Source organism: Monodelphis domestica, chromosome 1, assembly GCF_027887165.1.
Source record: "Monodelphis domestica isolate mMonDom1 chromosome 1, mMonDom1.pri, whole genome shotgun sequence".
In the NCBI taxonomy this organism is placed as follows: Eukaryota; Metazoa; Chordata; class Mammalia; order Didelphimorphia; family Didelphidae; genus Monodelphis; species Monodelphis domestica.
This window is the reverse complement of record NC_077227.1, coordinates 69,840,684-69,853,593: the sequence shown is the minus strand read 5'-3', so window position 1 is coordinate 69,853,593 and position 12,910 is coordinate 69,840,684. Positions and strand designations below refer to the sequence as shown.

Genomic DNA, 12,910 nt, shown 5'->3' with positions numbered 1-12,910 from the left:
ATTCTGAAGGAGGAAGCACTATTTAAACTAAGAGGAGAGATACAGTAGTTCCCTCAATCCATAATGTCTTTCCTTCAAAAACCTGATGATCCCCCTCCTTTTTTTAAACGCTTACCTTCTATCTTAGTATCAATTTCAAGACCAAAGAATATCAAGAACTACGCCATTGAGGTTAAATGACTTGTCCAGAGTCACATAGTTAGGAAATGTCTGAGGTCAGATTTGAACCCATGATCTTTTGTCTCTCAATCCACTGAGTCTCCTAGCTTCTCCTCTCTTCCTATCTTTGGAAGAACCTGCCTCCTTTAAGATGCAGGTATCCTTATCACTAACAAAGGATGTTCTGCCCTCCAGATGATGGTACCACCCCAGATTTCCAAACCAAATCCCTGTATTACCTTGGCTAAGACAGTGATGAAATGTGTCCTCGACTTCTCATAGTCTAGAGTGGCTCCAACGCTAATGCGTAGCACTCCACTGTGACGATCCATAGTAAACTTGTTGGAGTGGAGATTCTGTAAGAAGGAATGGGCAGAGGAATAAGTCATGTTCCTGTGTGAGCACTGGGTCCCCACCATAGAGCTCTTTTCTAGGAGGATCAAATGGAGCTAAAAGAAGGGTCACTCAAACCCCAATTCTCCCATCATGTTTCCTCTTGGGAAGATATGGCCATGTTGACCTCAGTGAGGGTTGTGCAAGGAGAAATATGCTTGTCAAAGAGCAGAAAGGGTAATGGACTCAGAAAGAGAGAACCCAGATCAAATACCATTTTAGCTGGCTAATATCTGTATGACTTGGGGAAATCATTTAACTTTTCAAGGTCTTGGTCTCCTTACCTCTAAAAGGAGAAGATGGAGGAGGCTCAATAGCTTTTAAAGTACCTTCTAATTTGGGATCTATGATTCTATGATCCTGGCGCTCAGTGGGAGCCTGATGAATGCTTACTGATTAGATGATCCTAATTCATACCTTCACACACCCTCCATATGGAATCAGAGTTGAAAGAGACCTTTCAGCTAGAATATTTTCTCTATGTTACAATAGATAATATTACTTTCTACAGAGTCCATTTCCCCCTAGAGTAGGCAATAACCACTAGCTGTCACCATTCCACCTCCTGCATGCAGTATTCCCTGATCACTCCAACTCGAAGTTCTTTCCTTCCTCTGAACTCCTAAAGCATTTATCATCTAAGTCCTAATATGGTACTCAACAGTGGCCACCATTTTCTTGCTCATTAACTTGTCTTGTGCAATTACTTCACTTTTCCACTTTGATTTTTAGCTGCCTGAGAGCAGAAACCATATATTATTCTTGCCTAGTTCAGGGCCTTGCAAGTAACTTCTTGGATTCATTGACCCTAGTAGCAGGAAATGACCCCCAAAGCACTTGGCTTAGCTCTGTGTCTCCAGGAAGCTGCAATATCCTGGTGTATCACAGCAGAAAGAATATTGAATTTGATGTCTGAGAAACTGGGGTTAAATTCTGACTCTGTAAATTCTGATTGTAAATTCTTTGATGGCAAGGTCTCAGCACTTAGCTCAATCTTGGCATGTAGCAGATGCTTAATAAATGCTTGTTGATGGGCCTAGATGTGTTACTTATGAGCTATGTCACCTTGAACAAGTCATTTCACCTCAATTTTCTTGTTAATTATTCAATACATATTTATTAAGCATCTACTATGTACCCAGCTGGCACTGTGTTGGGCTGAGAATACAAAAACAAAAATGAAACTATTCCTGCCTTCAAAGAGCATATATTCTTTCATCTCTCAAATAATGAAATCCAACTAGATTATTCCCAATGATTATTAATATACCAATATTATGAAACATAAATAAAATGCTAATTTTAAATAATAAATATAATAACATTAATAAGTAATTAGTAATTATTATTAAGAACAATGGTCTTAAACTCAGATAGAGGCAGAGATCATTAAATCAATTTAAAGATCCCTGTGGGCTCATATTGGACTGGAAAGCCATTTGTTAGGGGCAGCCGGGTAGCACAGTGGATAGAGTAACAGGCCTGGAAGTAGGAGGATTTGGCTTCAAATCTGGCTTCAGACACTCCCAGGTTGTGTGACTGGGCAAGTCACTTAACCCCAATTATATAATCCTCAGCACTTTTCTGTCTTAGAATTGATACTAAGGTAGAAGACTAGGGAAAAAGATAGAAAATCACAAATTAATATTTTCTATATTTTATTGTTTTATTTTGTTATATATTCTCCAATCACATTTTTATCTGGTTCCTGAGTGTGGTGGACCACATGCAGCCTGGACAGTGTCTGACACCGCTGACCTAGAAGATTGGCTCCATTTTGAGATCTATAACCAAAATCTCCCCAATCCTGTTTTACAGAGGAGACAATTTAAGTCAAGGGAGGTTGATTAACTTGCAGAAGACTACACAGCCATTTAACGGGTAAGCTGGGAATAATTTCCAGGACTTTAGCCATCAAGGGCTACAATACCACACTTCTGGATGGACTTAAAAAAAAACCCAACAAAATCCTTATCTTTTGTCTTAGAATCAAGACAAGTATTGGTTCCACAGCAGAAGAGTAGTAAGGGCAAAGTAATTAGGATTAAGTGACTTACCCAGGGTCACAGAGCTGGGAAGTGTCTGAGACCCAATTTGAAGCCAGGTCCTTCTGACTCCAGGCCAGGCTATCTATTCACGGGGCCACCTAGCTGCTCCTGGACTTCTTTCTCTTTTTGGTGGCGTAGTGGATAGAGTATGGAGCCTGGAGTCAGGATGACATCTTCCTGAGTTCAAGTCTGGCCTCAGTCATTTACTATCTGTGTGACCCTGGGAGAGTCATTTAAACCTGTTTTCCTTAGTTTCCTCTTGAGCTGGAGAAGGAAATGGCAAACCACTCCAGCATTTTTGCCAAGAAAACCCCAAATGGAGTCACAAAGAGTAAGACATGACTGAAATGGCCGAAGAATAACAAAAAATAGGACAGTGAGGTGGCACAGTGGATAGAGTGTTGGACCTGAAGTGAGGAAGACCTGAATTCATATCTAACCCCAGACACTCACTAGTTGTGTGATTTAGAGCAAGTCACTTAACCCTATTTCCTCAGTTTCTTCATCTATAAAGTGAGCGAGAGAAGGAAATGGCAGACCACTCCAGCTTCTTTGCCAAGAAAACTTCAAAGGGGTCAGGGACAGTCAGACATTACTGAACAACAACAAAGTAGTCCAAGGGAACAATTGAAGTATCTGCAAAAGGACTATAAATAGTGCCCACTCCACCAGCTATTTCTGTTGACTTGATTTAGCAAGCAACACCTCTTGCACTTTGTCAGCAGCAATGACTAAATGATAGTCCAAAATAGTCTTCTTTTTTACTTTTCCTGGAAGAAGGATCTTGTGGAAGAAATGCAGGTACTAAAATCAGTGGGCTGGTGATACAACCTGTCTGTTCTTCTCAGGGACAAGTCTTTTTTCTAGCCTTTTTTAGCCTTCAGTGAGCTTCCTTTCCATTTTTTTTTTCAAATAACAGAGATTCTACAGTCTTGTTTATTTTATATTTGGAGAAACTGAGGTCAAGTGACTTTCCCAAGATCAAATGATTGCCCAAAGTCACTCAGGTAGTATATGGCAGAACCAGGATTTGAACCTTGCTTCTCTCATTCCAAATCCAGCACAATGATTCTATGGGCTTGTCTTTCTGGTCTTATCTCTCCAAGTAGTCTGTAAGCTGCTAGTGAGATCTCAGATATCTAGAAACTTCAGGGGATTTGTGGTAGGTTATAGATTTTCATCTGAAGGGCCTTTAGAATTAATTTAGACCAGTAGCATCAAACTCAAATAAAAACTGTACTGCATATTGACTTAGAAAAACACAAATGAACATTATTTATGTTGCATTGCATTTTTATTTATTTTGTTAAATGTTTCCTGAAGTTTAAATTGTTTCTGGCCACATTCAGGAGTTTTGCTGGCAGTAAAATTGACACCTCTGATCTGGATAGATTTTCTCATTTTACAGGTGAGGAAACTGATGTCACAGAAATAATAAGCAGCTGAGATGAGATTTGAATCCAGGTTCTTTGAATCCAGATCCAGCACTCTTTTCTCATGTCTCCTGTAATTCTGGTAAGCTATATTTTTTCAGGCAACTAAAGGTTTCCTCTTTTTTAAAGGCTATACCTTTGAAACATTTTAAATAATTTTATTTAAACTGTAACCAAAATAAAACCCAGTGTATGTCATCCATGCTATGCTGTTAAAAATCTTTTAAATACCTTTTAAAGAACTGAGTGACTACTTTTCTAAAATGTATCACACACACTCCCTTGCCGGCTTAAATAGAGGACACAACATCATTTAATGTTTTCTTGATGAGTCAGGCCATCTTCATGAAAATCTATTAATATAATATTTTAAATACATATATAAACTCGGGGTCCACTGAGATATGTAGAGCTGTTTGTTCCTGCATGAAATAGCCTGCAACTGTGGGGAATTGGGAATCCTCATATCTCATTTTTTAAAATGATTTTTTCTCTCTTCACAGACAACTTGAGAACTAGAAGGCAGCTCAGAGATTATCTAGCTGAATAGTTTCTAATCTATAGACACCATTAAAAAGTATATAGATAAATAAATAAATAATAATACTAGCTAGTATTTAAAACTATTCTTTAAGGTTTGCAACATTCTTTACAAAGATTATCTTATTTGTTTTTACACAACAACATTTTGAGGCAATATTATTATTATCCCCATTTTGCAGATGAAAGAAACAAGAGGCTAATTGATTTCCTTAGGGTCACACAGCTAGTAAATGTCTCAGGCTGGGTTTGAACTCAAGTCTTCTTGATTCCAGGTCCAGCGCTATATGTATAATGCTTAAAATGTCACTAAGGCTTCTGGGACAACATATACATATATAATATTCATGCATATATTTGAATTTGTATATAGATAAATAGGCCTTCTTTTAACTGAATAATATGCCTCACACAGATATATGTGGCAGGAGTTGTAGCCATGATGGTGACAAGCTAATGGGCTATTTCTGGGGTCAGGGCCACCCACAAAGTCAAGGAGGTAGGAAAGGGTATCTCTACCAAGGTTTAGCTGCCAAGATAATATAGGAAGAGCAGGAGAGTCAGTAGTCTGGGCAGGGGAGATGGGGTAGGGGTAACATTGGCAGAGTCAATTTAAGAAGGATGAAGAAGGACAGAGAAAGAGAAAATAGAATAATGCCTCTGGGCCAGGTATACCAGGGCATATGACCTTGGGATCATATATCTGAAGCTAAAAAGGACCTTCTAGATCATTAAGTCCAACCTTCTCATGTTGAGCAAACTGAGGCTCAGAGAGGTCAAATGAGATTCTCGATGGATCAATAAATTAGTGACTTAGATGAGAGTCAAACCCAGCTCTTCTTAACTCCCAATTTCATTACTCTACCATATTGCTTCCGTCTGACTCCTTCACTATAAAGATAAGGAAACAATCAATCCTATCCTCTAGTTAGGATTTGAGATTTATAACAAGAACACAAGTGACCAAGGCAGGACTGAACTCAATTATTCTTAACTCTGAGTTCAGATCTCTACCTACTCACTCTACCACCATGTCTCTCCTTTTGGGAGTTTTTGGAGTTAGCCAACAAGGTTGTTTCCTCTCTCCTATTTTGCATCATGTAATATTGAGGTGGTTTTTGTTATTCTAAATCATTCTTAAAATGAATCCTTTTTCTGCATATAAAACAAACAAAAACAAAAAACAGTCTTTTCTTGTCTCGATACCAAGCTGAAAATGTGGATTTAGAATTGGAACACAGCTTGTTAAGAATGAGGCAGGATTTGAACTTGGGTCTCCTTGACTCTAAGCCCAGGGCTCTGTGGGCTATATATAAGTGAGTAGGGTTAGTATTTCCTATGGAGAGATCTTTGCTTGTACTTGCTGGTACAGAGTAGAGTAGAGGGCACCTGCATCCCCTGCATTTGCCAGGGTTAAAGCAGGGAATCACAAAAAGCCCCATGGAAAATGGAAAGCCCTGGTTTCCACAAGTTCTCTCATTGAGAATTCCAGCTGAGACTGGCCAGGGAGGAGGAGTACATTGGCTTCTAGCCAAGGACCATTACCCCATGCTCCCTTCATCCATCTGTGTTCCATATCATCAAATTTCCAGGCCATCACCAAATTATCACAGCTCACTTTCACCCCTTGGCTCATGGATTACTCTTCTCTTTTTCCCTTTCTGCTTTGTCTTAGTGGCCATCCCCACCTTCAGCTTCCCCATAAAGCTTTTTATGAGGTTTTATAAGGCTAATCTGAGGCATGAGGCTGCCAGCTAGGGATATAGCTATAATCTCCTCCCTACGTTTGTAATATTATTTTTTCAAATATGTGTGGATGTGACCACAATGAAAAACACAAATTAATGTACAACTATTCATTTCAAATTGTCACTTTTTGCTCTCATTCAACAGGTACACATGATACCATCATTTGCAGAGTCCATAATATTTTTCAAAAGTAATATTCCATCCTTGGACTTGAAAGCTGAGAATGATTGACCCAGTCCCATTTCTTTGGTTTACAGAGTAGTAAATGGAGTCTCAGAGATGCGATATCTTTTCATATTATTTCCTTCCTTCCTTCCTTCCTTCCTTCCTTCCTTCCTTCCTTCCTTCCTTCCTTCCTTCCTTCCTTCCTTCCTTCCTTCCTTCCTTCCTTCCTTCCTTCCTTCCTTCCTTCCTTCCTTCCTTCCTTCCTTTCTTTCTTTCTTTCTTTCTTTCTTTCTTTCTTTCTTTCTTTCTTTCTTTCTTTCTTTCTTTCTTTCTTTCTTTCTTCTTCTTTCTTTCTTTCTTTCTTCTTTCTTTCTTTCTTTCTTTCTTTCTTTCTTTCTTTCTTTCTTTCTTTCTTTCTTTCTTTCTTTCTTTCTTTCTTTCTCTTTCCTCTGTTCTTACTGCTGTTAGACATCTGCAAGGCTTCCATTTTATTTGTTGCCTTTTATTTGCTATTTGGTTTGGGAAATCAGATTGCCCAGGCTATTAGAACTGTATAAGAGCAAATAGGTTCTGAGTGAGGAATTGATGCATTTTCCTATGTGTAAAACTTAATTGCAAAATTTTTGTGATGGTTATTTTGGCTGCTTAGAGTCTTTTGGCTATTGTTTATTCTCCATGTCTTGTTATGGTCCCCCCACAATGTTTAAAGTATCACTGAGACAAAAACACAGTAGGAACTCAACAGATATCTTTGAACTGAATTTCTGGGTGGGACTAAGGACATTGGGCTGTGGCTTTATTTTCCTTGGTACACAGCTTTTATCCTGGCTTTCCTCTCCTATAAAGGATTACTTTTAATCTGCACTGAACTCCTAGGTAGGCTCTGACCCACTTTTGTTCAGGCCCTCATCCCTCTCCCCAATTGCCAAATGGCTCTGATTGCTGAGTGGGGATTACTGAATGTGTCACAGAGATGGCAGATTAGATTTCTCCCCTCCTTCTTTAGCCTGCTATGAACACTTAGGAAGAGGTAACTTCATCTTCCTCTCTCATTTTCCCCGAATGCTCCCAGAAAAAGCAGTTTGATCACAAATAATTTCCATCTTCACGCATCTTCTTCATTCTTGATAGAGAAAACCCATTTCTTTCTTTCTTTTTTTTAAACCCTTACCTTCCATCTTAGAATCAATACCAATACTTTGTCTTGGCTCCAAGGCAGAAGAGTGGTAAGGGCTAGGCAATGGGGGTCAAGTGACTTGCCCAGGGTCACATAGCTGGGAAGTGTCTGAGGCCAGATTTGAACCTAGGACCTCCCATCTCTAGGACTAGCTCTCAATCTACTGAGCTACCCAGCTGCCCCCAGAAAACCCATTTCTAAAGGCTGCCCAAGACAAAGAGTGTAGCTTTAGAAGTAGAATTGGATTTACTTTCACCCAAGGGAAAAAAAATTGAAGGTGTTAGGGCAGCAGATAGTGGTAGTACAAGGATATTGTTGGCATTTCTCTGGGGATGTCTGGGACAGCAGTACCAGCAAGGAGGGCACCAAGGATTCTGGGGGTTCTGGCCTTAGGTAGTTATATTATTTGTCAGAGAGGTACTGGTGAATGGGAATCAAAATCATGTCAGGACATTCTTCACCCTTGGCTAGTTATGGCCTTGTATAATGGATTTAATGATTTAAATGGACTTAAGATAAGATATGGTTGAATAAATTTTTTTTACTACAAAATCAGAGTTTGATTAGATTAGGGCTCTATGATATATTACCCGCCCCTCACCCCTAGCTTAGAAGCATTGAATAAAGTTTTCAAATACATTTGGAAAAAATCTACAATTTTTATTATATATATTATATATAATTTATAATATAAAATCCATATTAATATGCATTGTGAGATATTCTTTTAATAATCACACATTTAGGTATTAGCCCATGCTATGTGCTCAGTGCTGAGTTAAATGCATTGAGGTGCAGGAAGGGGGAAGGAATACCTTTACGTTGTTCATAGTCTACCTTAAGGAGACATAGTTAATTCAAAAGGAGTTAATGAAAAAGGAACCATTAATAGAAGAGGCAGCACATTATAGATAGAGGATGGCATTTTGGAGGCAGCTAGGTGATGCTGTGGGTATAGGAAACTAGAACTGAAGTCAGGAAGATCTGAGTTCAAATCCAGACTCAGATAATTACTAGCTATGTAATTCTGGACAAATCACTTAATAATGATAATAATATCTAATTCCTAGGGTTGTTTTGAGTTTAAATAAGATAATATTTATATAAAGTGCTTAGTTTTGCTCTGGTGCATAGTAAGCATTTCATTAATGCTTATTCCTCCTTCCTTATTTTTCTCCCTCCCCACTCATCCTTTCTCTCTACCTCTCCTCCCTTCCTCCTTCCCTCCCTCCCTTCCTGGCATAGTTTGGAGTAAAAGAAAATTTTTGAAGAAGAAAAAGAAAAATCTAAAAAAAAATTTAGAAAACTTTATCAAACAAGTGATACTTCAGGGAGCAGCTGGGTAGCTCAGTGGATTGAGAGTCAGGTCCAGAGATAGGAGGTCCTAGGTTCAAATCTGGCCTCAGATACTTCCCAGCTGTGTGATCCTGGGCAAGTCACTTGACCCCCATTGCCTAGTCTTTACCACTCTTCTGCCTTAGAACCAATACCTAGCATTGATTCTAAGATGGAAGGTAAGGGTTAAAAAAAAAAAGAAGTGGTACTTAAGCTGGGCCTTGAAATATGGACTAGAATTTGGATAGGTGGGAGGAGGACAATTTAGGAGCATGAATGAAGGCACCCAGGCAGGAATCATCATGATCTGTCTGGGGCCAAAGATGACTTTGGCCTGGTTGGAACAGAGAATTTGCATTTAGGGGGTCATAAGAAATAAAGTAGAAGGAGAAAAAAGAAGAGATGGTTGTAGATCACATGTAAACTAAGCAGATGGCCACAAAACCAGTCTCTGTTAGCCATTGAGGACCTGAGCCAGTCTGGACTTTCTCTTTTACTTACCCATCCTGAGTCACATCACCTTAGGGTCTCCTCCAGCTTTTTGCTAGTCTCTTAATGGATGCTGCTGAGTTAGTATCCCAACCCTCCCAAGGGAGGTATTTACATCCCACTGGGGGCTTGGGCAAATCCAAAGGATGAAATTAATAGTGGAAATTTCAGGCTCTGTGGCAGGTCAGTGAGCCAGGTAATTTGGGGGCAGAATTGAGGGTGGGAGGGCTTGGGTGTGCCTCAAATGACTTCATGTTAAGTAGTAACCCCTTTGGTTAGACATAAGGTTAGACCTGGATGGCACCAAGGCCTAAAATCAGAATGGGAGTGGGATGCTCTTTGGAGGAAAGGGCAATAGAGCTCAACCAAGGTTGAAAGAGATTAAATTGAAAAACACTCCATAATTTCCCAAAGTGTGAGCAGATTGATGGTGATTTCTACAAAGATAGCAGCCAAGAAGGTATTCTTAAAATATTTTAGTACTAATTTAAATATATAGATTAAAGGTATGGAGTAGAAGGAAAAACAAGAAAGAATTCTGTTTCTAACATGGAAGGAGGATGTGGTTCTGGATACATTAGGACTGTGATGGAAAAGTTTTATAATGACTCTTCCAGGGGGATTAGGAACACAGAAAAAAAAGAGGTGAGGTTGGTGCTTTGGGGGAATATGGGAACTGCCTGGAACAGATCAAACTTGAGTAAGGGGAATTCCTGAATAATCTGGGCTTGTGTCTAATTTCCTAGAACATAGGAGGGCTACACCCTCATCTCTATTTCTTGGCTCATACCATTCCCAATGCCCTGAATCTCCTTGCCCTTCCTCTTCCTGGGCTGACATTCCCATTTGGTCTTCAAAATCCAGTTGAAGTCCCATCTATTCCAAAAAGCATAGAGCAGCAAAAGGGATAGGTACTAGATTCATGATTTCATTAGTAGAGAGAACTCATAGATGAGAAAACTCTTTCTTTCAATACCAGTTGGAAACTTCTCTGGATTTGAGTCTCAGAGAGTTACCTAAAACATTAAGAAGATAAATGACTTGCCCACAGTCATGTAGTCAGCAGGTGCCCAGCTCAAGCCAAAACCCTCAAGGTTGGTTTTCTAGCCACCATACTACCCAGTTTCTAAATAGAAGTCAAGTTCAAAACATTTTGGTTGTTAGACTCATAGTCAAATCTTGTACCCTAGAGGGCATATAGCTCACCTCCATTCCTTTGCATTGAGGCTCACCAAAGTTGTAGTTTCCTAAAGTTTGTGAAATGAGCAGGTGCCAGAGATGAGACCAAACTCATGTCTCTTGATGACTAATTATTGCTTCTTTGATTACTCTATGAGGCAGCTAGGTGGTACAGTGGATAGAGTACTAGATCTGGAACAAGAAGACCTGAATTCAAATCCAGACCCAAATATTTACTACTGTGTGATCCTGGGCAAGCCACTTCACCCACATTTGACTCAGTTTCCTTATGTTAACTCTGTTTGATTTCATTTCTTTAACTGTAAGATGGAGCTAACTATAGAATCTACCTCATGGAGTTGAGAGGATCAAATGAGATAGTATTTGTTAAGCAGCTTAGCATTCTTCCCAATGCAAAGTATGTGCTTAATAAATGCATATTCCCATCCCTTTGAATGGTTTGGAATGTGGAATTCCATTCCTTGCCTCTAGGGAAGTATATATTCCTCTTATGCATCTAAGGGAGGTCCTGGAAACTTGGGGTAATATTGGAAATAAGAGGCACATACCTGGGGAACATTAGAGATTGAGGCAAGGAAATGGATGGAGCCCAAGGCTCTGACCCATTCCTAGGGCCTTACCTGAAGGAAATAGGTGACACTTCCCCCAGATCCTGTGTCCTTGTCCAAAGCTTGTACCTTGAAGATGCTGCTCCCTGCAGGTGTGTCCTATGGAAAGGGCCACAGAACCACAGTGGAACCTTAGTATCAGCTCCTGAACTACTCTTGGGGACCAGGGAACCAGGGTAGACTCTTTCCCCAATTCCCTTCTCCACTGGAACCAGAGGAAAGAGAGGACTGAAGAGAGAATGAAAGAGCAGGGAGCCTGAGGTGAGAGTATGGTATATGGAAGGATTTATTTATAATGGAGGACTGTATTATAGGAGAATGAGGAGAAACAGAGAGAAGAAAGGAGGTGGAAAATGACAAGAGAAATGATTTACAAGGGAATGAATGAGGGACTGAAAATAAGAACGAGAGGGTTGGAAAGAAGCTATCAAGGAAAAGAGGAAGGGAATTTTTCAGCCTCCACACGTTGATTGCTCCAGTGTCATTCCCCAATCCATGCAAACCCAAAGGTCCCTCTTTCTTCACAGCCAAAGCCCAAGATGGCATGACCATGTCCCTTTATTCAACTGCTTGATTCTCTCTTTGGGGGGAAGTATCACTCACCTCAGGGACAAGGATGATGTAGGGTGTGTTGATGAACTGTGGGGCTTCATCATTGGCATCAGTTACCAGAATCAGGACTTTTTCTGACACCTGGAGAGGGTAGAGATAACATGGCATGGGGATCCATATCATTTTCAGGCTGATATCATAGGAATAACCACTACAGGATGGTCTTGGGTCTTTATTTAGGCCTCAAGACAAACTAGGGGTGGCTAATGTTGCATAAGTGGAAATATAACATGGAATCTGAGCTCAAATCTATTTACATGGGCAAAGATACATAGCACCCGAAGCACTGGGACATAATATGATTTTATCTCTTTTTAGATCCCTAATGTTTTGTACACTGTGATGCTTTCTAGAATCTTTTCACAGCAATAAAGTTCTGTCTTATTGAAGCCACTTATCCTTTGCCTGTTTTCTAATGCACCAAACCATGCCCCATTCTATTGAAGATGGGATCCTGTTAACAATTTCAACTAATTGCCTGCTCCTTATGGGACTTTAAAAAAGAAAAAGACCAATATATACCCTTATGTTAACATTAATACCATGCATGAATCTTTTGCTCAGCATTCATAAATGAGTTTATTTGCAAACCTGGAAGAAGAGTACTGAAAGCTAATCTCCTGATTTGTCAGGATCTATAGTGCCTATAGTTTATTGGTCCACCTACATTCTGGATGTTAAACAAAGACTTCCATGAACTGGATGGCTGTTGGTGGGAAAATGATTAAGCAAAGTGGGATACATGAATGTAGTGGTCTATTTCTGCGCCAGAAGAAAGAAGAATATGAAGAATTCAGAGAAGCATTTTTTTTGGTTGTTTTATGAAAGCATTTATTAGATTTCTAATGGGTCTACTGTTAAGGGATTTTCTTAACTTTTAGTCTTCATCTAATTCATTTCTTGTATAATCTTAGAAGTAGAAACTAAAGGATATAATGAAAGCAAACTCCTGATTTCCCAGAATCAGACTTTAGATAGCATTGATTTGGGGAGGTTTCTTAG

At 39.6% G+C, this 12,910-nt stretch overlaps 1 protein-coding gene across 1 annotated transcript in view; it reads right to left on the bottom strand.

Annotated features, from left to right (window-relative positions):
* The window catches only part of CDHR1 (cadherin related family member 1), a 53,749-nt gene that overhangs the window by 26,346 nt on the left and 14,493 nt on the right, over positions 1-12,910 (bottom strand). Inside the window, exons 5-7 of the mRNA XM_001370964.3 lie at positions 11,900-11,989; positions 11,309-11,395; positions 399-515 (exon numbers count right to left, since the gene is read on the bottom strand). Of these exons, the coding sequence (XP_001371001.1) occupies positions 399-515; positions 11,309-11,395; positions 11,900-11,989 (294 nt within the window). The remainder of the gene's footprint in view (positions 1-398; positions 516-11,308; positions 11,396-11,899; positions 11,990-12,910) is intronic.